General features: G+C 49.5%; 1 protein-coding gene and 1 pseudogene across 2 annotated transcripts in view; both read left to right on the forward strand.

Annotated features, from left to right (window-relative positions):
• Positions 1-737: 737 nt before the first annotated feature.
• Positions 738-25211, forward strand: part of Fanci (Fanconi anemia complementation group I) — a 94686-nt gene continuing 70212 nt past the window's right edge. For both annotated transcript variants that reach the window (XM_077707713.1, XM_077707714.1), the window contains exons 1-12: positions 738-957; positions 2052-2127; positions 2204-2331; positions 2416-2504; positions 3034-3201; positions 7410-7533; positions 14416-14489; positions 15170-15290; positions 17343-17432; positions 17497-17633; positions 20735-20973; positions 23532-23733. In XM_077707713.1, coding sequence (XP_077563839.1) covers positions 868-957; positions 2052-2127; positions 2204-2331; positions 2416-2504; positions 3034-3201; positions 7410-7533; positions 14416-14489; positions 15170-15290; positions 17343-17432; positions 17497-17633; positions 20735-20973; positions 23532-23733 — 1538 coding nt within the window. In that variant the 5' untranslated portion in view covers positions 738-867. The remainder of the gene's footprint in view (positions 958-2051; positions 2128-2203; positions 2332-2415; positions 2505-3033; positions 3202-7409; positions 7534-14415; positions 14490-15169; positions 15291-17342; positions 17433-17496; positions 17634-20734; positions 20974-23531; positions 23734-25211) is intronic.
• Positions 7946-14099, forward strand: LOC144178850 (uncharacterized; annotated as a pseudogene).

Consider the following 25211-nt stretch of genomic DNA (forward strand, 5'->3'; position numbering starts at 1 on the left):
ATTTTTATTGTGATAAAAAGTTCCGCGCGGCCTGCCTTCGCCATGCCCGCTCTTTCCCTCCGCTGAGGGGCAACCTCCTCGCACTCCCCGCGCGCGCATGCGCAGTCCGCTCCCGCTACCCGCTAACCTTTGCGTAGCGTACGGGAGCCGCTATGCTAAGGAGAGTTTTAGTATAGCGTTTTAGCTGTAGCGTTAACGTTTTGCGAGCCGCAATCGCGAACGGATAGCGCCTCGTTATGCTACGGTTAGCGTGCCCGCTAGTGCGAACTTGTACGTTTTCTTACCTCCAGCGCTGCCGAAAAACTGCAGCACTACAACCTCGACGTCCAAGTTGCGCGGCGTACATTCCCCCCGTGTTGAATATGTTTTATTCTACGCGAGGACACGCATAGAGAGCAGCAAAGACTATTTTCATCATTGGAAGCAGTTGCATTCAACATCCGCGCCATTTATTAAAAAATGACAGTGAACAACAACAACAAAAACAACGCCATTCGTTTGTAATCCGACCAATCAGCTTAGTTTAAATTGACCAATCAGGATGCCATGCCTTCCGGCCCAATAAGATGTAAAATCTTCTAAAATAGAGTTTGTATTCTATTATTTTATGTTTTAACAAATAAACTTAATTTTTTTAACATTATGGTTGTGATTTAGTGATACTTTAATTGTTTACTTTGTTCTTGAACAGTACTATCATCATCAAAAAATATTTGTTTTTCTTGCGTTGTTTTAGCCTTGGCGCGCTTTTTAACGTCTAGTCTTGTCCAACTGTCGTCTGCCGTTCCGTCGTGCAGTGGCGTTTGTTTTCACCTGTTGAGAAAAATAGTTTCTGTGAACGTAGAAAAAAAGCCGATCGTTTTCGGCATGGCCAAGCGCGAATCGACAAAGCGTCTCACGGACGAAGATATTGTTGCGAAAGTGGACAAGTACGTGGCCAGCGAGAACCTGAAGCCCGTGAGTCGGTTTGCTTCCCGTGGGGATTTTCAACACGGATATAAAAGACTCCTATCATCGATTTCACTCACTTTCGGACGAATTCTGTGCGCCACTGTTGTCGTCTTAGATCAACTCGCTGTGACGGAAACAAGTATTAACTGGATCCGAGGAGGCAAAGGTAACCCGCCGCGGCGGCGCAGTGCTGGAGCCCCGTTCACCCTTGCGACTGGAGCTATAGAAGTGACGCAATTTTTGTCGCTTAGTCGCCCGGCGACCGCTTTTGTCGTTTGGTCTCGACCAATTTTCGTCGCCGCGGTCAGATGTAGCTTCGGCGCGTTTAACCCCTCAATCAGTCGAAAATGCGAAGGCAAGTCCACCAGCAGACGAGCGCACCGGAACGGCTGGTAGAATGAGATTGCCAAGTGAAGTACAGAGTGATGTGCTCATTTAAACATCAAAATGGCCCCCGGGAAGCTGCTTCATTCACCTTGACATTGAGTTTCCCCAGAGAAGTTTTTGACATAAACAAAGCCGTCGAAAGAAGGTGAAAAAAAGATGAAGTTGTAACACTGCTGTTGGAATGCAGTGTTATTTTATCGCGTAACGTGTTTCAGCTACCGGGTGCAGAGCTGGGTGTTTCCAATTGCCTGTTACTGCTGTATTCTGTCTGTGTTAGGCTATATGTATCTACTGATAGTTACATTTTTACAAGGTGTCACTTTAAACAACTGGTTGTTCGTTTGTAAGCCACAAACTATATTTTTATAGTATTTAAGTATTCTACAGCTGTATGGGAGAGCCTGTGAATAGAGATATTCATCCCCCGGCCTTCACGCTTCGGGTGCATTTCGTTTGTGTGGAATGTACGCATTGTGCCGCAATGGAGTGTTATTGTGTTCACTGCTCATCGCACTGTACTGCCTGGAATGCCCTGTGGATCAAGAGCCTCTGTCAGACCGTAGCCTTTGGCTCTTACTTCACTTTCCACTGATGGAAAGAAGGGAATGAAACTGGAATTCGTTGATGAAGTTGGATAGATTTCGGCAGTTTTCCGATGGCTTGGCTGCCGCCGTTGACCGGTGGAACTCGTCACTCTCGCTCACTCCTTGCAGGTGTATAACTTCCTGCTGAGTAATGCTGCCAGGGGTGGCTCCGAAGTGTCCGCCGTAGCGAAAAAAGTCATCGGAGGTGAGCCGCAAAGCTTTTGTGAACGCGACAACACCGGCAGAAATGATGCGTGACTCCCCCACTTGTCCCATTTCAGAGCTCCCCGACAATGATTTCGGCCGAGAGAGCCACAGGGAGATGTTCACCACCATCCTGGCGATACTGAAAAAGTTTGACCTGTCACCCGAGATCAGCTCTTCGCTCCTCAGCATCCTCACTTCGGAGGTGGGCCATGTGCTCTGTTAATTAGATGTGCCACAGGCCCTCTGTAAGGGTGATTAAATGTCTGTCTAACCTTTTTTTTCTCAGATGATAAAGCTGGCTGTGAACACCCGTGCTGACATCATCTACGACCTTCTTGACTCCCTCAAGGACGGGGCGGACCCTTTGGAGAGGAGGCAAGCATCTGCTTTTTGTTCCACGGCCTTTGTCTCTACCTGTAGAGCGATGCGCCGAGATCGATAGGAGAAGCCCGCATTCTCGCCGCCAGAGTTCTTCAACGTGCACCATTTGTGGATATCTGTTTTAGAATCCGGCCGGCGCTATCACTCGTGCTTTCTTTGAAGCTGAGGAGAACGTGTGTTGGCGTTACACCTGGGGTGCTTTGCTAAACATTTGCCTAATAGCACAGCTTAATGAGCTAAAGCTTGCTTTCCCAATGAGGCAACACTAAATCACGTGACGTTTACGCCTACTTCTATCGTCTTTCATTTATTGCTTCTGGCAGCAGCCGCGAGCGCTTGAGTTCCATTTCAACTTGCTGTCCTCGGATGGCAGGTTAGTCAACTTGCCCCTAGTGCAGGGGGGGCCAACCAAGGACTGGTTTTTGATAACGGATGGGGAGTTCCGCAGCTGCTGTGTACACTTGCGTTGCCTTCTAGACGTGAACAGGACTGCACTGGAATCTTGTTCTCGTCCCCGCCCCAGGTGGCTAGACGTGCTGCCCGACCTGCTGATGAGCATCGGCCAGGGCGACACTGTGGTCGCCCGGGGGGACAAGCTGTCTGGGGCGCAGTTCAAGACGCTCATTGTGAACAACCTCTGCTCCTGTCCATGGGAACCCAAGTGGGCCATGCCTCTGGCACGGATCCTCCGGTGAGTCCAATAGGGTCGCCCGGTCATCTTTCAACTGCAAAGAGACTGGCATCTCGCACTCAGTTCTTGTTTGGATCAGTAGGGGGGGTGGGGGATTATATTTGTTATTGGAAGGAAATGGGCATTAGTGCCACCTGTGATGACACTGGGAAACAGTTTATTTATTTGAAGACTTCTATTCTCGAGTGTACTTTGTTGGTTGTCTTTCGGCAGCCCGTCAGTCCTCTGCACTCCATGCTTCCCGATGGTCTCTGACACTGGTTGAGTGTGTGGAAAGTGCCTCAAGCTGAGGAAATTTTGGCAAAATAATTTGGTCTCTTGTGCGGGTGTTTCGCACCGACTGCGGGCTGTAGCACTTGTACAGTTCACACTGCTCACTGCAGGCTACGCCTCGACTCAGGCTGCCCTGTAAACTTTCGTCGGCTGCACCTCAACATGAGCCAATGTCCCATATGTGCGGTTGTGTGGTGTTTGTGTGTGTGTATCTCATTTAATCCCCCCCCCCTGCCCCTTCCTCTGTTCATTATCTGGCTCTCTTCCATCTGGTTAGCCCCTCCCATGGCTGGGATGTGGTGCAAGGGGTGTCTGTGAGGCAGAACTTAAAGGGGCCCTGAAAGGTATTTTGAGCACACTAAATAAAGTAGCGCAATCGTTACATTGGGTCGTCAAGGTCATCTGGGCCAAGTATTACTCTTTTACGCGCAGCGGAAAGCTCACACTTTTGTTGCAAAGTTTGTCGCTTTTTTCTCACCCTTTCCTTCGTGTTTTTGGACGCCGCCATCTTCACATGTCTACATCATCGATTCCCAGATGTTCGTCATGAGCTAGACATCCTGCTATTGGGCGGCTTTTTCACGCACTTCCGGCAAAGAGATGAGTCATCTGCTCAGCGTCGACTCGCCGGCTGATCTGCCAGGGTAGTGTCGGAGTGCTTGAACATTTTACGACAAACGAAACAAGTGTAAACAAACGCTTAACCGTTCGTATTGAATGCAACACGGCCATAACACGACATGGATATTCTCTTACCGGAGTACGTTCCATAAAGAAAGCGTTGAAGCCCCGTGGCACTTCTTTCGTGCAATCGCAGAGAACGCCCTGAGCCGAATGCCTGGGTTTGACGGATACATTTTTTTCCACTTCAAAACAATCCAGAGATGCGTTTCGAACGAACACAACGTCATAACATGCGTTGCAAGTCTGAACCGCGATTGACAGACGATGAGTTGCCTCCTCCTGCCCGTCGTAAATTCGGCACTCACCTCGCGCGCGGTTTGCGGGGACGAACAGCAAGTCACGTAACTCTGGCGCGCAAGCCGAGATGGCTTTTAGCCACGCACACTGCACATACCCCATGCGAGGTTGAGTCGTACGTCGCTCGAGAAAGATAATCCAGACCATGGGAAGCACTATCCACCCGCAGAAGCACAACGTCGCATTTCATCGCGAAACAAAGGCGTCCACAACACACACACACCATCGCCTCCTGTAATGCCAAACGCATCTCACACTTCCTAATGAGAGTGAGTGGTACGCCTGCAGTGCCCACATGTCGCGAGGTGGGGCCCCGAGCTGAACCGGGATCACGCAACCGTAACTGACTTCTGGGGCGGTTTGTGCCTTGTTGCCAAGGCAACCGATGTTTGAGATCGTCAAAGAAAGGCGCTCGCTCCAGCGCTAGAAAGCTCAGAGCCGCGCCGGAGCATGTTTTGCCAACGTTGCCGCTCTCCACCACGCGTCACCCCAAGCTGAACTGGTCACATGATTGAAGCGTTTTGTGCACGGGTTCTGTATCGGTTTAAAATGTCTTTTTCGCATGGCGCCGGCAGGAATTATTACCACCCCAAATAAGACCTGGCACCAGCGGGGCCACATCTGATACGGCGCTTTTTGGATAAACAGTGCGCGGTGCATGAAAGGGACCGAGCGCAAGATCCTCCCCAGCGGCTGCGAGTTCGCCGCCGATTAAAAGTCACGTGCTGCACTGCAGGAACACACACCGCGAAAGGGCAAGGCCAGGCCACCACACACATGCGGCCAGATTTTTCGTTCGCTTATCCATCCTTGAGCGGAGTGCGGAATTCATGGTGTCAACAAAACTTGCCCGTAGCAGACGGCAGTCGGAGGAGCGTAATGCAGAAGTACGTCACCGCTGACTAGCGCAGCATCATGGGAGGGAGTGCTCGCGCGCCGTCAACAGTTGAAAAGAGGAGGAAACGCGTCGGACGATAACGCGCGGTTTTTGATTTACGATTTCTCAGCTAATACTCATCGCTTTAACAAAATTCTTGCGGGAGGAGATTGCTAATACATTGTCTTATTTGGTTACATGTACATCCATGCATCGGCGGAAGGTATTCAGGACCCCTTTAAGGCAGCACTGGTGTGTTTGTGCGTCTGTGTGTTAGCCCCCCAGTTTCATTTTATTCCTTATTTAGCACACCCGGTGGCTACACTGTGCTCTTGGTGGGCTTCCTCTCACGTTGCCTCTTGAAACAGGATTGGTGGAAACGTACAGTTAAACCTCGATGTAACGAACTTCAATGTAACGAAAACCTCGATGTAACGAACCACGGAATTTTTCGTAACTTCAAGTGTATGCACACCATGTATTTTCACCCTCTGTGTAACGAAGTCCCGTTTGCGGGAATTACAATGTAACGAAGTTTCATGGAGAACTAGGCACGAAATTTACGTTGTAGAGGTATATTTTGGGAGACGCAAGCGCCGAAATGGGTCTCAATAAAACGCGAACGGCAACACGGGCCGGCCAATGCCGCGGATGCAGCGAGCCCCTTGCCTACAAACTGCGTGGCGTGCATACACGCCTGGCGCACTGTTTCTCTTTCTGTCGGAGCTTAATCGTCTACGCGGGCCTACGCGGACATCAGCGTGAACCGCACGAAGCGTTTTCTCCCCGCAAAAACTCAAAACGCGTCCCGCAAGCCACAGGCGCGCTGACGCAGCCGCGGAGACAACCCGCGCGATGCGAGTAGCTACAGCGACCGCTTCCAACCGCTCGCTGAAACGCAACTCGAGGGGCAAATGAGAGGGGCACGCGAGAGAAAAAAAAAAGCGGATAACGTTGGCGAAATTTTCACAGTAAAACTGGTAAAACGTCATGCGCGCCGCTTACGAAAGCGCCCATCAAACATCCTCCGCGGTGGTAAGCCTAATCGCCTCTTGCGGGGCCGCCGCCGCCGCATGCCGCCGTTTTGCCCTTCGTTCGCTCATGCTTGATGGGTTTCATCGCTGCAGCAAGCATTTGTGCGCACGTTTTTTTCGGACCGCGTCCGCGATTTTGCGCCGGCGGCGGCTTCTGCGCCAGGAAGTGACTCGCGCTGCACGCGGCAGTGGGAGGAGCCTGACCAATTTCGCCAATGGGGAGGCGCGCACCCTATGGCGGGAGCTTCGAAGTGCTCGGGCATGCCGAAGATATTTGATGGGCGCTTTCGTAAGCTGCGCGTATGACGCTTTACAAAGTGAAAATTTCGCCCACGTTATCCGCTTTTATTCTTGCATGCCCCTCTCGTTTGCCACTCGGGTTGCGTTTCGGCGAGCGGAAGCGGTTGCTGGAGCTACTCATATCGCGCGGGTTGTCTCCGCGGCTGCGTCAGCGCGCCTGTGGCTTGCGGGGCGTGCTTTTGCGGGGAGAAAACGCTCCATGCAGTTCACTCTGATGCCCGCATAGACAATTAAGCTTCGATAGAAACAGAAAGAGTGCGCCAGCCGTGTATGCGCGCTACGTTTTCTTTTGCAGGAAATGCTTCACGGGATGAACACTTCATTAAAACCGCGAATTTCAATGTAGCGAAATTTCAATGTAACGAAATAAATTACGAATTTTACCGACTTCGTTACATCGAGGTTTAACTGTATAGCATTCTTAATTGGCCGTCTCAGTCTGTTCTGGAAATACAGAGTTTTTCAGCACGTGCATTTTCCAGCTGTGGGGCAACGTCACTTTATGCCTCTCGACACAGGCTTACCGCACTCTTTTGAGAAGCGACCCTTTTGAAAGTAGAAAGAAAAGCCGGCTAAAGTGTTTTCTAGTTACGGGCAGCTTCAGGTAGCATTGTACAAAGGTTGCACACCGTTGTCCCTACGTACAGAGCAGATCGTGACAAACTGCTGTGGCTCAAGCATCCAACAATGGTTGTCAGTCCCGTGAGCAGCGATTGTTTGCTCTTTCCCCCTCTGACATCCAGGGAGATTCCCCTGGACGCGTCGGAAGTCCAGCTGGCCGTGCCAAAGATGATCCGACTTCTTCCGAACCTGGAGCTGGCAGAAGTCCCTCCCCTCATCTACCAGCTCCTGCTACTCCACAACCAGGTGCGGTCTCTGCCGATCCGGCTCTGGCTTGGCGTTGGCAGGGTGTCTAGCAACCGGGAAAACCGGGAATTATCAGGGAAATAATACACGCCGGGAAAAATCAGGGAATTGTCAGGGAATATTGCCAAAAAGCGACCCAGTCAGGGAAAATGACCCGCGACTTGACTCTGCTCACCCGAATCGGCGCAAACAGCCAACGGGGACAGATCCAATCCAAGCCAGTGGGGCAGTAGCGCCAGGGTTGACAAGTTTGGCCTCTTTTCCCCGCGGCCTGGCAACCTTGAGCAGTGCGTGCTGGGCATACACTTTTGTTGTTTTGAACCATTTCCGCCATGTTTTGAACGATGGAACCTTCCGGCGGCATTGTGTTTTCATCATTTTTTCAGAAGTGAAGTCAGAATTCTCACTGACAATGTCGGCGGCGAGAAAGTGCTCCTTTAATTCGGACTGGACGAACCCGAACATTTCGGAATATGCAAGTTGGATTAAGCCCGTGCAGAATGATCCTCACAGTGCGCAGTGCACACTGTGCTGCAAAACGTTTTCTTTAAGCAACATGGGAAGCACTGCAGTTTCGAGTCACGCGTCCAGGAAGAAGCATATTGCTGCTTTCAAGTGTCGGTCGAGCGCTTCGCAAGCTGGCATGCCGTCGTTTTTTACGCCAGCGACGAACGCTTTGGCCCAATGTAGCAAAGACCAAACAGGTGCGCCCGAGCAGCCCGCAACCACCACAAGTGCGAAGATATCGATGAGCGGCTTTCTTCTGAAGAGCGCTGTGACGAAGGCCGAGATAATCTGGTGCTTAAAGGGGTCATCATCATCATCATCATCACCAGCCTATCTACGCCCACTGCAGGGCAAAGGCCTCTTCCATTATTCTCCAATTACCTCGGTCCTGTGCCAACTGTGACCAATTTATCCCCGCAAACTTCTTGATCTCATCTGCCCATCTAACTTTCTGCCGCGCCCTGCAACGCTTGCCTTCTCTAGGGATCCACTCTGTTACCCTTAATGACCAGCGGTTATCTTGCCTTCGCATTACATGCCCTGCCCACGTCCATTTCTTCTTCTTAATTTCTACTAATATGTCTTTAACACCAGTTTGCTCTCTGACCCACTCCGCTCTCTTCTTGTCCCTTAATGTTACACCTATCATTTTCCGCTCCATTGCCCGCTGAGTCGTTCTCAATTTAAGTTGAACCCTCTTAGTGAGCCTCCAAGTTTCTGCCCCGTAGGTGAGTACCGGTAAGATGCAGCTGTCATACACTTTCTTCTTCAGCGACAATGGTAGGCTGCTATTCATTATCTGAGAATGTCTGCCATATGCACCCCACCCCATTCTGATCCTTCTAATTATCTCTGCCTCATGGTTGGGATCTGGGGTCACAACTTGGCCTAAGTAGATATATTCGCTTACCACTTCCACTGCCTCGCCACCTATATCAAACTGCTGTGCTGTCCCGAGGTTATTGATCATTACTTTAGTTTTCTGCATATTAATTTTCAGGCACACGGTTCTACTCTGTTCGCCCAGTGCGGAACGCATGCTTTGCAATTCGTCCCCCGAGTTACTTAGCAAGGCAATGTCATCAGCAAATCTGAGGTTACTGAGGTATTCTCCATTAACCCTTACTCCCACCTGTTCCCAGGGGTACTGACACCAGGGGTGAGACAGCTGCGCATATTGCGCCTTTCTGATACAATTCTATTTTCCTGCGCCAAGCTGCTCCAAAAGCACGAAAATGGCGAAAATTGCGCCAAACTGCTCCAGAAGAGCCTCAACGGCACGGATTTTGATGCTCATGTCAGTTTCGGCGGGGACGAAAGCCTCCCGCATCCCGGTCACCGCTTTTATCGTCGGTCAATCGCAAACAAAGAAATGGCACAAATAGAAAGACTGAAACGAAGCAAGTGATAGCTTCTAAAACTCGATTCGCTTTCCGTCCGGGTTCGCTGAAACGGCCTTCTCGATTAGGCATCGCTGTGGCAACAAACATGGCCACCGCCTGATCTGGCTGCTACCAACGCGCTCAGTGCGTATCGCCGATATTTTCCCTGGTTTATTTTACGCTATCAGCTGGGTTCCAGTCTATTCATTCTATCTGTTGTGGCTCTGAACAGTGACGTTAATGCGGGGATGTGGTTTGAGGTTGGTGCCAGATTACGGGAAGTTAGGCGGCTCGAAAAAAAGTTCATTGAAATGTGGGGCCTACGACTTCGGCGTGGTTTGTCCTTGAGTGCGAAACGCGGTGCGCGCGTCTATAATCGGGTTCGTGAAGTGAATTTTTTTTGCTGGTTGTGCTGTTGTAAAATGCTGAGGTGTTGCTTTGCTTCGAAGCGCGATTGCGAGCCTCGGGGATGGAACGGTCGACACGAAAGTTGCGGGCTTTGCTGCGGCGCTGCGACCTGTTCAGGCAGCGCCCAATAGCTGCAGGACTACACGGTTGCCATAGCACGCGACTATAACACTTTATGTATACAAAGTAAAATTTTATGCCAAAATCTAGGTGGCTAAACAATAACGCTACTCAAATGACCATAGGGTTAACCTGTGCCCCGGAGACTGAAACGGGTAGGCTGGTTTGGCTATGCGACCGTTAGCTCGAAGCTGTTCAACTGTTGCCGTGACTACAGTCGTTTGTACAACGCAGCCTGGGATTACAAAAATAATAACTTTAGCATTAAAACAGCAAAAAAACGCCACAATTGCGGAGCCCTTAAATTTGATAAGAGTTTTAGCAGTCCGTCTGTTCCGTCGTGTACGTAGTTACCGTGCTCACCGGGACTCATCTGGGCACTTGGGCATTCGCAGCCGTAGGGGGATTAGTTCCGCGGACCTGCCTTCGCCTTGTCCGTGCCTCCTCGCCCTTCCGCGCGCGCAGGCGCATACCGGTCCGGTCAACCCGGTAACAAAGTAACCAACAGAACAGACGGACCGCTAAAACTCTCTAATGTGAACGGCAGTTTTGTCAGTGTTGCGTGCAGGCGCAGCACAATATCACCAGTTAGGAAAAAGGTAGTGCAGTTAGTACTTTCTGATACTCTTATAAACTCTTTCAGGTAAGGCTGTTTGAGTGTTCTGTGTATTCAAAACTGATTGAAATGTGCACTTGACCCTGCAAATTGCTGAAATAATGATTTTTTAAGCTCACAAGACGATGTAATAAATGTCCCTAACTGCTCCAAATCAAGATTCTTCTGCTCCAAAATCGAAATTTTGCTGCTCCAAAAACTGCTCACAAATCTGTTTGGCCTGTCTCACCCCTGTGACACGAAATTTCTCGCTTTCAATTTTTATGCTGTAAAGAATACTTATTGGCCCAGTGATTACGAAAACCGAACCGAAAGCCGTCAGCCACCAACACAGAATTAGTTATAGCACGTTTATTGCAACCAATTTCAAATTTGGTCGCCACGCGGGAAAATGGCCGTTCGAAGGCCAGCCTGCAAGCGGGCCAGCCTTACGTCACGGTCTCACCCGTGACGTCAGGGACGTTTTTCTTTCCTCCATGCGTTCGCTGCATCGTCTGCTACGATTGCACATGGTCCGCGACTCGCCCGCGCAGTCGACATGTCGTCTGAATCGTCAGACTCGGATGAGTCACTGCCACCCGACAGACAGAACAACTTTATTTGGCCAGGCGATTAGGCCGGCGATGTCTTCGCCTTTGTCCGTTTTTTAATATCACTGCGGCTCGAACCGGCGCAGACCGTGATAGCAACAGCTTGTCGCCACTCTTCTAATCAATCTGATCACGAAAAAGAAGCTCCACATGCGAGAAAGTAGATGTTAGTGTGCTGAAAATTGTGCTAGGAGTTGTTATCAGCGCTGAATTTAAAAGTGGCGTTCAAATATTTGCCGCGGTGGTAAGCCTACGCTGACCGGCAGCGGAGGTTCGGCGCTCCAACCCAGCACTGCCGGCACCATGGTGCGGCGAGCGGCCGAAAGATGGCGCCACCTGCTCGGTAGAATCAAAACAGGCAACGGCAGATGTCTTGGTCACCGATCGCTGAAACGGAAATTATTGCCAAAATAAAGCTTCATATGCGAAAAAGGGGGTGATAGTGTGGTGAAAAGTTGTGTAAGGGATGGTCATTCGCAGTTGTACAGATACCAGCGATCAAATAGTCGCTACGATACTAAGTTCCCAACACCCAAGGTGACCCGTGCAACCCCGAGCCCGTTGGCTTGGGTGACAGTTCTTGCGGCCGCCGGCGCGCACGATCTCAGTCCCCGTTTAGCGCTGCATGTCGTCGCGTGGAAAATAATGCATCTTGGCGTCGTCGTCGATTTGCTCGGACAGGCTTCCACGAGCAGTACTTCGCATACCGCGAACACCATGCGCCGGCAATGAACTGAAGAGCAAAGACGTTGAACACGCAACGTTTACAAGCATTGCTCACACAGCTACGCCCACGTCTTCTGCCCAAACGAATACCACCGACAACAGCAGCGCAGGATATCGTTTCCGGTTCTCAAAATGACTATATGACGTCACCCTGAACCGGCCAGACACGCAGGCCAATGTTTCGTCACGCCGAAAGCGATTGCGCTAGTGCTGCCGATTTGTGGAAGCTCGCGGCCTGGACAATCAAAATCGATTTTAGATGTGATTCCGGCCTCGGATCGCTGCAAAAATTTCTGTGAGGCATCTGTACAAACTACTGAAGCCAATTATATAATTTTTTAGGTATCAAAATTTGGTGTCAGGACTCCTTTAAACGCGGTAGCAGCTCACGGATCTTTTCGGTCAACAGCGGCGTCGGCCTCGCTCTTCCCTCTTATGTTTCCGGGATGTGAAGTCGCTGAAAAACTTCACCTAGGGAAGGACTAGGTAGGGTATACGATTTGCCATGGTATTGCGCCTTACTTTCGTAAGAAGCTGCTATCAAGCCTTGCCGGTGTGCCGTTCTTAGTTGTTTCGTTTGACGAGTCACTAAACAAAGGGACACAGAAGCAACAGATGGATGTGCTCGTCCGATATTGGGATGACACTACTGATGGCACTGTGAAAACGCAGTACCTAACTTCATGCTTCTTGGGCCACACGTGTGCGGAAGACCTGGCATCTGCATTCAGGAAAGCCACAGAAGAGCTCAAGCATGCCAAGATACTGCAAGTTTCAATGGATGGGCCGAATGTGAACATAAAGTTCCTGAGGTCACTGAAGGAGGAACTCAAGGAGTCGGATGAGAGTCACAATATCCTAGATATTGGAATTTGTGGGCTGCACGTAATAAATGGAGCATACAAGGCAGGTCATGCTGCAACCGGCTGGGATGTGATCGCCTTTCTTCGTAGCAGCTACAACCTGTTCAAATGTGTGCCTGCCCGTCGTGCTGGCTATGTCACCTTTACAGGGAGTGCACTGTTTCCTCTCACGTTCTGTGCTGTCAGGTGGCTCGAAAATGGGAAGGTGATCACCAGGGCATTAGGAGTTCTTCCAAACTTGGTGAAGTTTGTAGAGGGCTCTGCGAAGGCAAAGAAGCAGCCAACGTGCTCCAGCTACGATGCAGTTGGTGATCAGCTGTTGCCAGCAAAACTAGCCTTTATGCTGTCGATTTGTGAGGAACTGGAGCCATTTTTGGCAGAATTTCAGAGTGACAAGCCGATGGTGCCCTTTCTTCCAATTGCACTGCACAATATCCTGCGGTCGCTGCTTGCAAGGATTGTCAAGAAGGAAATCCTGGAGGCTGCAGACACTCGCGCCAAGTTGCTCAAGGTTGACCCAGAAGAACTCGAGAACTGTATACCTGCACCCGCTTTTGACATTGGGTTCGCTGCGAAGAATGAGCTCCGCAAGGTGCCCAAAATGCCACAGCTTACCTTGCACCAATTCAAGAAAGACTGTGTTTCCTTCGTTAAAGTGTGCTGTTGAAAGGTGGTGGAGAGGTCACCGTTGAAATATAAGCTAACTGGGGGTGCCAGCTGTTTGGACCCGACATTCGCGTTGTCTCCGGAGGCTGACCCAAAACGATTGACCCTCGCACTTGAAGTGTTTTCAGAGCACCAGTGGCTGACTGGTCTGCAAGCGGAGCAGGCCCATCGTTCTTACATACAGATCTGTTCATTGAGCCTCACCCAAGAAAAATTGAACAATTTTGACAGGAAAAAGCAGAGGCTGGACGTTCTGTGGCTAGATCTCTGCTCTCATGATCACAAAGAACTGCTCTCTTTTATCAAGATCATCCTCTGCTTGTCTCACGGCAATGCTGCCGTAGAAAGAGGCTTCTCAGTCAACAAAGAATGCCTCGTCGAAAACTTGAAAGAAGATTCACTGATAGCACAACGACTGGTGCATGATGCTGTGTTGGCAGCAGGGGGTGTGGACAAAGTTGTAATTACTGACAAGATGGTGCAGATGGTTCGCAATTCCTACAGCGTCTTCAGAGAGGAATTGCAGAAAAAGAAGGCAGAAAGACGGGTGGAGTCAGGTGTTCAGAAGGACAAGAAAAGAATGGCTGCTCTTGTCAAAGAACTGGAAGAAAAGAAGCGAACGCTGCTTAGTGAATCGCTGACAGTAGCTAGTCTCCTGCAAGAAAAAATAGACGCTCTTAAGAAGTGACAAGTGCTTCAAGAACTTTTGTGCAATGGCTGACACAAACAGTAGAAGCCGATTTGTGTTTGTATAGACTTGGTGCAATAATACTCTAGTCAGCAACTACAATCTGTGGTGAATAATTTATGTTTGCGCTCTATATAAAACAATGTTTTGTGTTCTGCACTAATGGTCTTGCATGCATTGCCACCTATGCAGCAGTCAGGGAATTTCACTTGAAATTGTCAGGGAAAACCCGGAAAAGTCAGGGAATCTTAAAATAATGATTTGCTAGACACTCTGGTTGGACGCGGCTTCTATTTGCCTTCTCCCCTCTTTTCAGGGGTGCACGGATACCCTGCTGGAAGCAGTCATGAAGTTCTTCTACGACCAAGAAGCGCAGATCAGGGGCTCAGGGTAGGGGGCTATTTTTTTTTTTTTTTAATACGATCCTGAGCTACTCAAACACAAAAAATTTTGTCTTTTTGTCTATCCCTGGATTCAGTTGGCCAAAAGTTGAAGGAATTCTGAAACGAAAAGTATATATAGGGAGAACCGTTTGAAATTTCTGAAGCTGCTGTCGTTGCTCATACAGGTCTCCATTATTTAGCGCAAAGAAAATGTCCCGCACGTTTGAAGCAAAGTGGAAGTGCTTAACCAGTAGTCCCCACGTTCGTTCAGTTAGGAACACTCATTTGGTTGATTTTTACAATAGGAAGTAAAAAAATGAAAATGCATTAGGTATAAGGTTCTAGCATGTGCGAGATGAAAGCTATCACAAAAGAGAACAGCTGCTCGTTCCATTCCAGCCAGAACATGGAATGAAGGGTGAAGAAGAAGATGTGTGCTGTTTCAGCAGAGGGTACACTAGCAGTGTGAAACCATTGAGTTGCATTGAACAAACTCCCATTCCATTCATCCCGAGAGGAGTGACAGAGGAGGAGAGAGTCCAGAGCAGAAGAAGAGTTATACATAGCAAGCTTTGAATGGCATTTGGAGTGAAGCAAGCAGATGCGTGGCCAGATTTTTTGCATGCACGTGGTGGTTGGTAATCGAGGCAGCTGGTAGCCGCCCAATCGCTGCCTTATTCATTGCAGGGCAGAGGCCCAGCGGCTGAGGGAGCGTTTCGAGCAGACGGAAGCGACGGCCGTCCTGCACGTCGTCTTTGCCTCGCGTCTCAACTTTGGCGTCACCCGTGTCTTCATCAAGATGCTCAAGGTGGATGTTCCCGTCGTATGATTGCAGGCACGAAACGGGATTGTTGACTCTCTGCCAGTGAGATCCTTCCTAGCCCGTTCAGCCTGGTTGTCGTCAATTCACAACACCGCATAAAATATCTGCTCAAGCCTCGAGCACAAAGCTGGTAGTTTTCTGGGGGAAAGCTCTTCGGGGGTGCCTCTTGTGATGGACATCACCATTCTTGCATTTTGACGGAACTGCATGCTATGAAACAGAAGCCGCAGTGGAGAGAGACAAGGCATGGCCGTGGGATGGAAATCTTGGTTGGTCAAAATGTCTGTTGATCTGTAATTACCGGCAATACCAGCTTTATTTTGCAGCGACGCTGTTAGCCTCTCGGTGGTCGGAAAATTTCGTGTCGTAAACAGAAAACTTGGGGACGACCACGCAGTTGTCGCTCAAGACGCCAAGCGCTTGCGGCAGGCTAATCAGGTGTACAGCATATTGCTTAGTATTCCGTTAAAAAAAAAAAAAACCACAAAACAAGCATTCAAACCGTATGATGGACGATAAGGCTCATGGGAACAATGGGAACCACCCCTGGTTTGCAGCTGCTCTCGAAAATGGGGTTGATGTCATTCGAGGGCGAAAGCATGCGTCGCGCTAGGCAGGACCCAGAATTTGCCACCAGAGAAGCCAAGCGCAAGTGACAAGCCTGCCGAGATGACGAGAAGCATTTCATACCCTCCCCCATCAGCAACTGTAGTAGTGGTTTACAACAGCCTCACCGGACGTCCACTTTCGCAGGCTGGCATGGCATCCATTTTTTTTCATCTGCGTGCTAAGAGTATCTTTGCTTTTAAGGAAACTAGGAGAACAATTTTCTCCTCGGAAAAAAAAAAAAAAAAAAGGCTCTTTATTGCCTCGTGACCGAATTAATTGTCGTCCCAAGTAGTTCTTGGATGCACAGTGGCCGGGGCTTCAACTTCACCGTGCCGCTTTCCACTGACGTCCCACTAGGGTTATTTCAAAGCAGTTGGGCTTGACATGCAACACGGCGGCCATAGGGGGATCATCCAAGTGAGATCACCCAACAGAGCCTCTGCTGTAAGCAGAGAACATGGTTGAAGAAATTAGACATCGAGTTTCTTACTGAAATACAGTAAAGGGAAATGTGGCGCTAGTGTTTACTTGTTCGCTTATTCTAATGAGTTGTTTGCCTATTAGAAAAATGGAGCTCCAAGAGATTTGTTTCTCAGGAATTATTTGGATGCTTCATGCGAGAAGAACGTGAAAAAAAATGCTACCACCTGTTGTGCTTGGCTTCAAGCGCTCACTGAAGCCAGGCGGCAAGCCAAGTGGTTGAGGAATGTTGCTGCGCTATGGAGGCAGCCACGACGGCACCCAATTGCAGCGAGAGATTTCCCTCTAGCATTTATTAGTATGGAATGGGATGAGCCGAGAAAATGGATCTGGAGGCACGGATGGGATTGGGGTGGGAAGATGGGAGCGGCAGGAAGTCTGCTGGAGATGGGCATGGCATAGAGTTTCATACTAATATCACTAGAGGGAAATCTGGCGCCACTGTCTACGGGAGCTGCGCTTTGGCGAGTGTTCCGTCATGTACCAGGCAGGCACATTCCACTTGTCCTTGACATGGCTTATGAACAGGCTGAAAAGTTGGCTCTGGCTGCTAAAATCAACAATATTAGGGTAGAAGGTTCATCAAATTTGCTTTGTTATTGTAGAATTGAACCTCCAGAAAGATTAATTTGTCAGTGATTAGGTAGAAGCTTCATGCACGATGAACAAGAAAAGAATGTTACCCTTTTTTGTTGATTTTGGCTTCGAGACAAAAAAGAAGCCATATGGCTAGCTAAGCCAAGTACGGTAGTCGAGGAACGTCGCTACGGCAATGGCGCCGCCCACGGCGGCCCGCGACTGCAGCGACATATTTCTTTCTAGTATATGTTAGTATGAAACTCTATGGGGCGTGGGGCAGCTGCTGATGGGGATGGTGATTAGGAGTCGGGAATTTGCACTACATCGGCATCCTGCATCTCTCGTCCGTTTGCCCCTCTTGCCAAACAGGCGAGGCAGACGAGTGTGGACGTGGTGTTCAGCCCGTTTGCGCTCACCCTGGCGTTGGCCCTGGCCAAGACCAGGCCCTTCACCGAGCAGGTAAGCCGGCCAGCCACTGGCTTCCCCGGTGGCTGCCACAAGGGGTGCCCTCTTGGGTCGCCAGGTGCTCGACGTGCTCAAGGCTGCGGCCACGTTCGGCGTACGGAGCCAAGCCAAGCACAGGGAGCACATGTGGATTCGGGAGATGATCCCCACACCCAAGGATGTCAAGCTGCTCGTTGTGGACATGATTCGGCACAGGTAGGTTCGCCCAGTTGGGCAACACTTCTGCGTGTCAGTGCGTTCTCTTTCTTTAAAGGGGCCGTGAGGGCAAGATACAGCTTTATTTAGTCTGGGAGAACTGGCCTTTAGTAGCTCAATCAGCCCCGTTCCAGCCACGAAATACTGTACTTACTCTCGTAATGAACCCACCCCCCCACTTTTGTTCTTGAGAATTCACTTTTGTGTTAGCTTGCATACAAAATGCAGCGAGAATAGAATAGGAAAGGTACTCTTCAATATGTTTTTACCTCGTCACGGTTGCTGATGCCGTCGACGATTGCAGTAACTTGATATCACAGCACAGTACGGGCAGAAACGCTAAAAAATTAAGCATTCTAACGAAGAAAAGTCTCAACAGCAGTCGGAGCCCCGAGAGCGAGTGCTGTGGCTCGCAACTTAAAAATGGCGCACTTGTGGAGCACCACCTGCTGAACAAAAAAAATTGGGCCCATCTCCCCACGAGGGGGGACTCGAGTAAATGCGTCGCTAGGGGGTGGGTGTATTGCGTTAACGTTAGTGTTTGGGGAATGGTGGTGGGGTGGTGGTGGTGGGGTGGTGGTGAATGTGTTAACTATTATTGCTTATTACTATTAATTATTATTATTTCTTTCATATATTAATTATTACTTTCGTGATTTTGCGACTCGAGTCCCCCCTCGTGGAGAGATGGGCCCAATTTTTCTTTTTTTTTGTGACGCAAGAAGTGAAGGCAAGGAGTAGATTGTTGTAAGTCGTTATTTATTTATTTGTTGCTGTTGTCGTTGTATTGGACGCTGAGAACGACGGCTTTGTGGTCGCTAAAGTGTACTGTTAAGGGGTCTTTAAGCAGTGGTCGTGCGTTGCAGCAACTGGTGAAGACGAGATCGATGCAACTGCTGCCGTGTATCAGCAGCTTCTTGACGTAGTTTGAATGAGTCAAGGATATAAGGCGCGTTCGTAGCCTTCGATTCTGTGTCGCTTTTGTGGCGCAGTGGGAAGAGCACCATGTACCTCGTGTTCTGCCCACAGGGTCGTGGGATCGAAACCAGGCCCCGATAACTATTATTTTTTTTTAATATAGTGTAGGGGGAGGGGTGCGGGCGGACAACAACGCTGCACCTGTTGTTGAGAGCGAGGAGGGTACGGGGGAGAGACGCGCACCTGCGCCTCGCCGCGACGCGCATGCGCAGTGAGCGTGTGGACGCCGCCGCCGACGGTCGAGGGACATCGTGCGACTAAGAAACGCTCCGCGTTTAAAAAGAATCTTCTTGCATACGGCGCCATAATGGTGCTGTGGCGTGCAAACAAAGCACCAAACGTACCCCGCACTCCTTCCCTGCTCTGTGCTGTTCCGCGACTTCGCGATTATGCTCAGTGGTTTTGTTCAGCTGTGTTCCGATCTTTTTTTGTGCTCCTGGTGCACGCCGTACGGTAGGCGTTAGATACACAGCCGGTTTTAAAGCTGATGGTGGTGGAGCATGCGTTGAGGTGTATGTAGACTGCGTGGCTGGACGGCACTTAGCGTTGACCCAGTGCGTGTACGCTACGGGTGAAAACGAGAGGGTTGGGCAGTGAACAGGGATCGCTGTGCGTTCTGTGGGGCCAAAGAAGGGAAGCTTCCCAGTGTGGGGAAAAAATTTTCGAGGGCGTTGCACTGTTGGCTGACGAGGAATGTGAAGCCACAGGTGACTTCAGTGAGGAGGACAGCGCCGATGGTAAGTAGGGGGGGCCACTATCATGCTGCGAATAAAGAAGAAATGTGGTTATCTATCTACCCACGTGTTCTTACTGAAAAGTAAGGTTTTGGCAGCGCTTCCAGTAGCATATTTATCGTATGAAATTTCAAATTTCATACAATACAATCCTCCCCCTAAAGTCATGCCGAATTTTCTGAAAAAAAAAAAAAAGTGGGTTCATTACGCGAGTAAATATGGTACTCTTCTAATAAAAAAAATGCAAGACCGAGATTTCCCACTAGAGTGAGGTAATATGGGAGGGAAAGATGTGATATGGGCCGACACTGGAAAACATGGTTATCAGTGTGTGGACTGCACGTTAGCCTTCAAGGGATACAACCAAGCATTACTTACAATCATTACTTACATCACTTTCAAGTGATACAATCAAGCATTAGTAGTGCTCAATAGCCTTGGAAGAGCACAGTGGTTTGAGATAGTTGTGGAGGCAGTGGAAGTGATTAAGCGAATATATCTACTTAGGCCAAGTAGTGACCCCGGATCCCAACCATGAGGCAGAGATAATAGAAGGATAAGAATGGGGTGGAGTGCATTCGGCAGGCATTCTGAGATGGTGAATGGCAGCCTACCATTGTCATTGAAGAAGAAATTGTATGACAGCTGCATCTTACCGGTACTCACCTATGGGGAGGAAAGGCGGAGGCTCACTAAAAGGGCTCAACTTAAATTGAGGACGACTCAGCGAGCAATAGAACGGAAGATGATAGGTGTAACATTAAGGGACAAGAAGAGAGCGGAGTGGGTGAGGGAGCAAACGCATGTCAAGAACATAGTAGAAATTAAGAAGAAGAAATGTAAAGTGACGGCAAGATGACCCTTGGCTATTAAGGGCAACAGAGTGGATCCCTAGAGAAGGCAAGCATGGCAGGGGGCAGATGAGATCAAGAAGTTTGCGGGGATACATTGGTCGCAGTTAGCACAGGACCGGGAATCTATGGGAGAGGCCTTTGCCCTGCAGGGGGCATAGACAGGCTGATGATGATGATACCATCAAACGGAACTAGAGGCACGACTACAATCGCCCACTCATGCTTTTTGGCGATGGCTTAGGCCACCAATTGCACAAAAGCTTTTTTTGTAGAGAACTTGCTAGGAAGTAAGTGGAGAGTCACCACCGCTTCATCTGTTTTCTGTGGTAAATTCTTTACGTGTGTAGCGCTGACGATAAAATTGGTATCACTGTTATTGGGACAAAGCCACCTCTTGAATGCACCGAACTTGTGTCATGTCTCTCCATGGCCTTTCTCTGAGGCTGTCCGTGCTTCCTCCCCTCCGTTTGTGTCCATGTCCCCCGCTTTGACCACGGGTCCCACCCCCTCCCCTCCCCTTCCCTAATCATCGCAGCAAGTGTGGCTGGGAGGAGTCGTCCGAGCGGCTAGTGGAGCTGGGCTTTCTGCTCATGGAGGTGTTCAACCCCCGCCTGGGAAGGACGGGCCACAGCACGGCCCACGACTGCTGCCGGCTGGGACAGGCCATCATCCTGGAGACCTTCCGGGCCAACAAGGACACCTGCGGCAGCATCATCAACCTGGTGGTTGACCGCTTCCTCTCCCGGCCGTCCGCACCCTCAGAGCACTACTACGGTTGGTAGCCCCCTTGTGCTGCTGAGGGGGTTTCTTCGAGGTTACTGTAAACCAGAGCTCTTAAGGATGCACCAGTCGTGAAGCTCCGCTTCAGAATTCAGATGGTCTGAGCTCCCGTGCTTTCTTGAAGCCAAGGAGCAAGTGTGTTTGTGTGGCACACGTTTACTTCATAACGCAGCTTCATGAGTAAATAGAGCGTGCTTTCAAAATGAGGAAACATTAAATTAGGTAATGTTTACTCCTGTTTCCGCGGTTATCTTCTTTATGGCTCATGGCAGCAGCTGCGAGACTACTTCGACTTCCTGTCGACAGATGGCGGTTTAGCCTGAAACTTTCCCCATGCTTGTCCCTGTCTGCCGCCAGCTCAGGGGCGCCAACTGCAGACTGGTTTTTGATACACGGGACCTATGGAAAGTTCTGAAACTAGAGTACATGTAGAGCAACCTTGATTATAAACAATTCAAGAGTACTTTAATGGCAAAGCCAATACTTATTTATTGATAACTCAAGGAGCCCTTCGTGGGCCTCATCTGAGGGGTGGGCAGACAAAATGGTAGTCGACATACAGGGTAAAAGTGTGAACAGTCAAGGTTACGTATCAGGACGCAATTCTTCTGTCGCAGACCTCAAATGACTGCTTTTGTGGATAATGGCAGTGCCTTGCAGGAAAATCGTTCCAGTCCTGTGCTGGGCGGACAAAGAGTGAATGCTGGAAATTTGTAGTATGGGCGTGCTTGGTGGGATAAACAGCGCTACGATGCATGTGGCACGAGGCTTGGGGAACGGGTACAATGAAACTTGGGGGGCCAAGAATTAAATGCGACTTTCTTTCTGGCGGATCTCATGGTTCCTTGTCCTGAGTTGTGAAACAGCGCAAAAGCACAGGACAACAGAAATCAGGGCACACAGATGCACTGCTGAATAACGACTGAGTAATTAACATCGCTTAACAGCAATACATAGGAAAGAATGGAAACGGGTGACTACAGACTGCAAAAATCTTGACAGAGATACAGTGTGATGAAAGCAACCAGGAAAAATACTTCTGGTAGCACTCTTTTGAAACAGGTCACTTTCTAGCTTCCCGGAAAGCTCTGCGTCTGTGTACCTTTAGTTCTGTGGTCCTATGTTTGCGCACTCTGTCAGGACGCCGAATTATGTATCGACTGGCCTGCCTTCAATACATGTTGCAGTTGTAATTCTTTGATTGGAAAGGTGGCACACGTTTGTTTGAGCGTCACATTATGTGTTGTATTACACTTTTTAGTGTCTAGGGGCAGGTTATGGGGGCTTGGAAAGTAATGAAATAATAGCAGCTCCAAAGGGGCAGGGAGGTTAGGTTAAAGGAATTGGTGAATGCCTGTTGTCTCGAGGAAGGTCCGTAGGGCGGTGAGCGGATGCCGTGTTCACAGCTCGGATAAAACCAATCGGTCTGTCCTGAGAGGAGGAAGGTTTGTGAAAAGTGGCCTGGCCGTTGCTACGGTTTGGCGACTGCATTGCTACCACTCTTCTTGCCGCTGTGGCTCAGTGGCTAAGGCGTTGTGCTGCTGAGCACGAGGTCGCAGGTTCGATTCCTGGCCGCGGCGGCCGCTTTTCTGATGGAGGCGAAAAGCAAAAATGCCCGTGTGTACGAGATTTTGGCTCACATTAAAGATCCCCTCAGGTGTTCTAAATTAATCCGGAGCCATCCACCGCGGCGCACCTCATCGCCTGCGTTGCATCGGTGTGTTAAACCCTGCAATCAATGAATCAATTGCTACCACTCTGCTATCCATCTGCTATGGACTGACATTTTATCCGAGGTCAGTGTGAACTAATTCTTTTACGAAACTGCTCTGTCAATTACAGCAAATTTTTTTGTAAACGACGCATTTCTCGGGGTGTTTCATTTGACGTGCATGAGGGGAACCACTAGCCACAGCAGTTAAAGGGTGAAGACAACATACAGGCTTAGTTCATTAAAAAGGCTGCTTTGTCTTGATAACAACGATACCACTTTTATTGGGATCCTAAAAGAATATTGAAGATATAACAATGAAAACAGAGGGTGATTGTAGTTGTGCCTCTTGCTCTCTTTGATCGCATCATTTGAATGCTAATGTGCAGGCCACACGCTGACATCCATGTTTTCAGTGCCGGCCCATGCGGCACCACTCCTGCCCGTATTGCAACACTGCAGCTGGAAATTCGGAAACTTCTTAATGTTTCTCGAGTGTTTTTGATTAAAACAACATGTTGTGGCTCGAGTGTACCTGAATGAGTATACCAAAGACTTGTTCTGTGAAATTAGACAAAGTTGTATTTTATCTTTGTGGCTTCTTGAAAAGAACAGAAGAAAACTCCACCGTTAACTTCACAGAGCCTCTAGTGCTACATTTCGCCAAACTTTACCCGATCAGTTCCAGGGTACGCAGTGGGCAATTTCACTGGGAAACTGGCACCAGGCATTGCCAACAGCTTGGGTTGTCGTCCCACCCTCGACGCTGTGGAAAAGCACCAAGGGGAGTTCCCAATGGAGACCAGGGACTTGTTCTCTGCCCCGCGCTGTTCTTTTCCAGAGCTCCTGGGGGACATGATTGTGAGCTGCCCGCAGCTGCTGGTGCAGTGCCAGACGCGCATCCAGAAGCTGCTCGAGTACCTGCCCCACCTGCCCTGCCACAGCACGGTGCAGCTTCTCAGGGCCACCAGCCCTCTGATCAGGGCCTCCCCAGCCCTGCAGGACTGGCTGGTGGTCATGCTGCGCAAGCTCATGTTCTACCGGTGAGCGACACCGGCAGGCACCAAAAGGGCGGCCCTAGTGTAACACTAGGGGCCGCTCAGGGAAGCAGAGGGGGCAGTGAAGTGTCATTGAGCTGGCAAGGAGGAGGCAACGGTGCCACGTCTAAGCCGGTTTTGAAAGGGTCAGAAATGCTTCGTTGTTATGGAAAGAGTGCAGAGAAAGGTTAAGATTGAGGCATTCAGGGGTCTCAAACGCCAAGAGTATTCGCCTCACAGCCGCAACGTGTGTGTACATGGTGGAAACAGATCACAAACTCGATATTTTCAGAACAGATTGAGGGAACAAATCAAGAATGCTGCAAAAACGCCTCTGCCAATCCTATTTATAGGGCAAAGTGAGAGGAGACATGCCCAGAGCAGGTCCACGTGCTAAGAGCATAATAAGCTACCAAGGGCATCCAACAAGGAGTAAAACGGAACAGGGGCTCACGGAGACACACGAACACACTAATACTTTGGGTAGTTCTGCCTCACTGACATTCCTCGTACCTCATCACAGCTAGGAAAGGAATCCATGCCACACGTACTCGGAAAATTACTTTAAGTGCTTAAGGCCTTACGCGCTTAAGGCCTTAAGTTTGAATGCCATTAATTTGCTGCTACATGCAAAAATCTAATGCCTTTCGCTATAATGCCATTTTTAACTTAAGAAGCAGTCTCGCACAACTCATTCGCCTTTACGATTGCCTTAAATCTACATAATCTCGAATGTGATGGGCACCAAATGAAACCAACGGAACTCTCGGCACCAGAGTGTTGATGCGGGAGCGTAGCCGATCCGCCGAACTTCGAAGCTAGCTGATTTTTGGTGCCCTCTTATAGGCGACCTACATTTCATCTCGGGCGTCCGAGCACTCTGAGTACGGTGTTCTGCCCAGACAGAAATGTCGCAGACGCCAGAAAAAGCAGCGGGAAGGGCGCATTGGACAAGCAATGAGGTGTCCGTCTTGATGCAGTTCCCTTCCCGTTGCCAGCAACTGGCTACACGGGGCTGTTTTCTTTCTTTCTTGTTTCTTTTTTGGGTTGCCGGCTAATGCGAAGTTCTGAAGGCAGCAACGTTAAGAAGAAGAACAAGTTCACGAGATCAGTGGCGAAAGGCAGAACGTCACATTACTCGCCGTTCTGAATATTTCGTGAGGCTTTCTTTTTTTTCCTACAAAAAGCATTTTTAATCACCCTAAGGCATTTTCCTCCGTGTGAAAAACTTCTAAAATATGAGTGCCTTCTTCTTGTTGGTCGTTATGACCATCATGCCTAACACCTTTAATGCCTTCGTGTTTTCGCATGCAGCACGGCCCGCCCCAATAATGTCATTCGGTCTCTTAAGGCCACAAGCACTTAATGTCATTTTTTGTGCACAAAAGTGGCACGTGTGAAAGAAAGTAAAAAAGCTTACACCAGATGAGAAGACTAGTGGCAGGGGATTTTTGTGTCCATTTCGTTGCTTTTATCGATGCTTA

Source organism: Haemaphysalis longicornis, unplaced genomic scaffold (genome assembly GCF_048455015.1).
Source record: "Haemaphysalis longicornis isolate Haplotype H1 unplaced genomic scaffold, Haemaphysalis longicornis Haplotype H1 scaffold_4, whole genome shotgun sequence".
In the NCBI taxonomy this organism is placed as follows: domain Eukaryota; kingdom Metazoa; phylum Arthropoda; class Arachnida; order Ixodida; family Ixodidae; genus Haemaphysalis; species Haemaphysalis longicornis.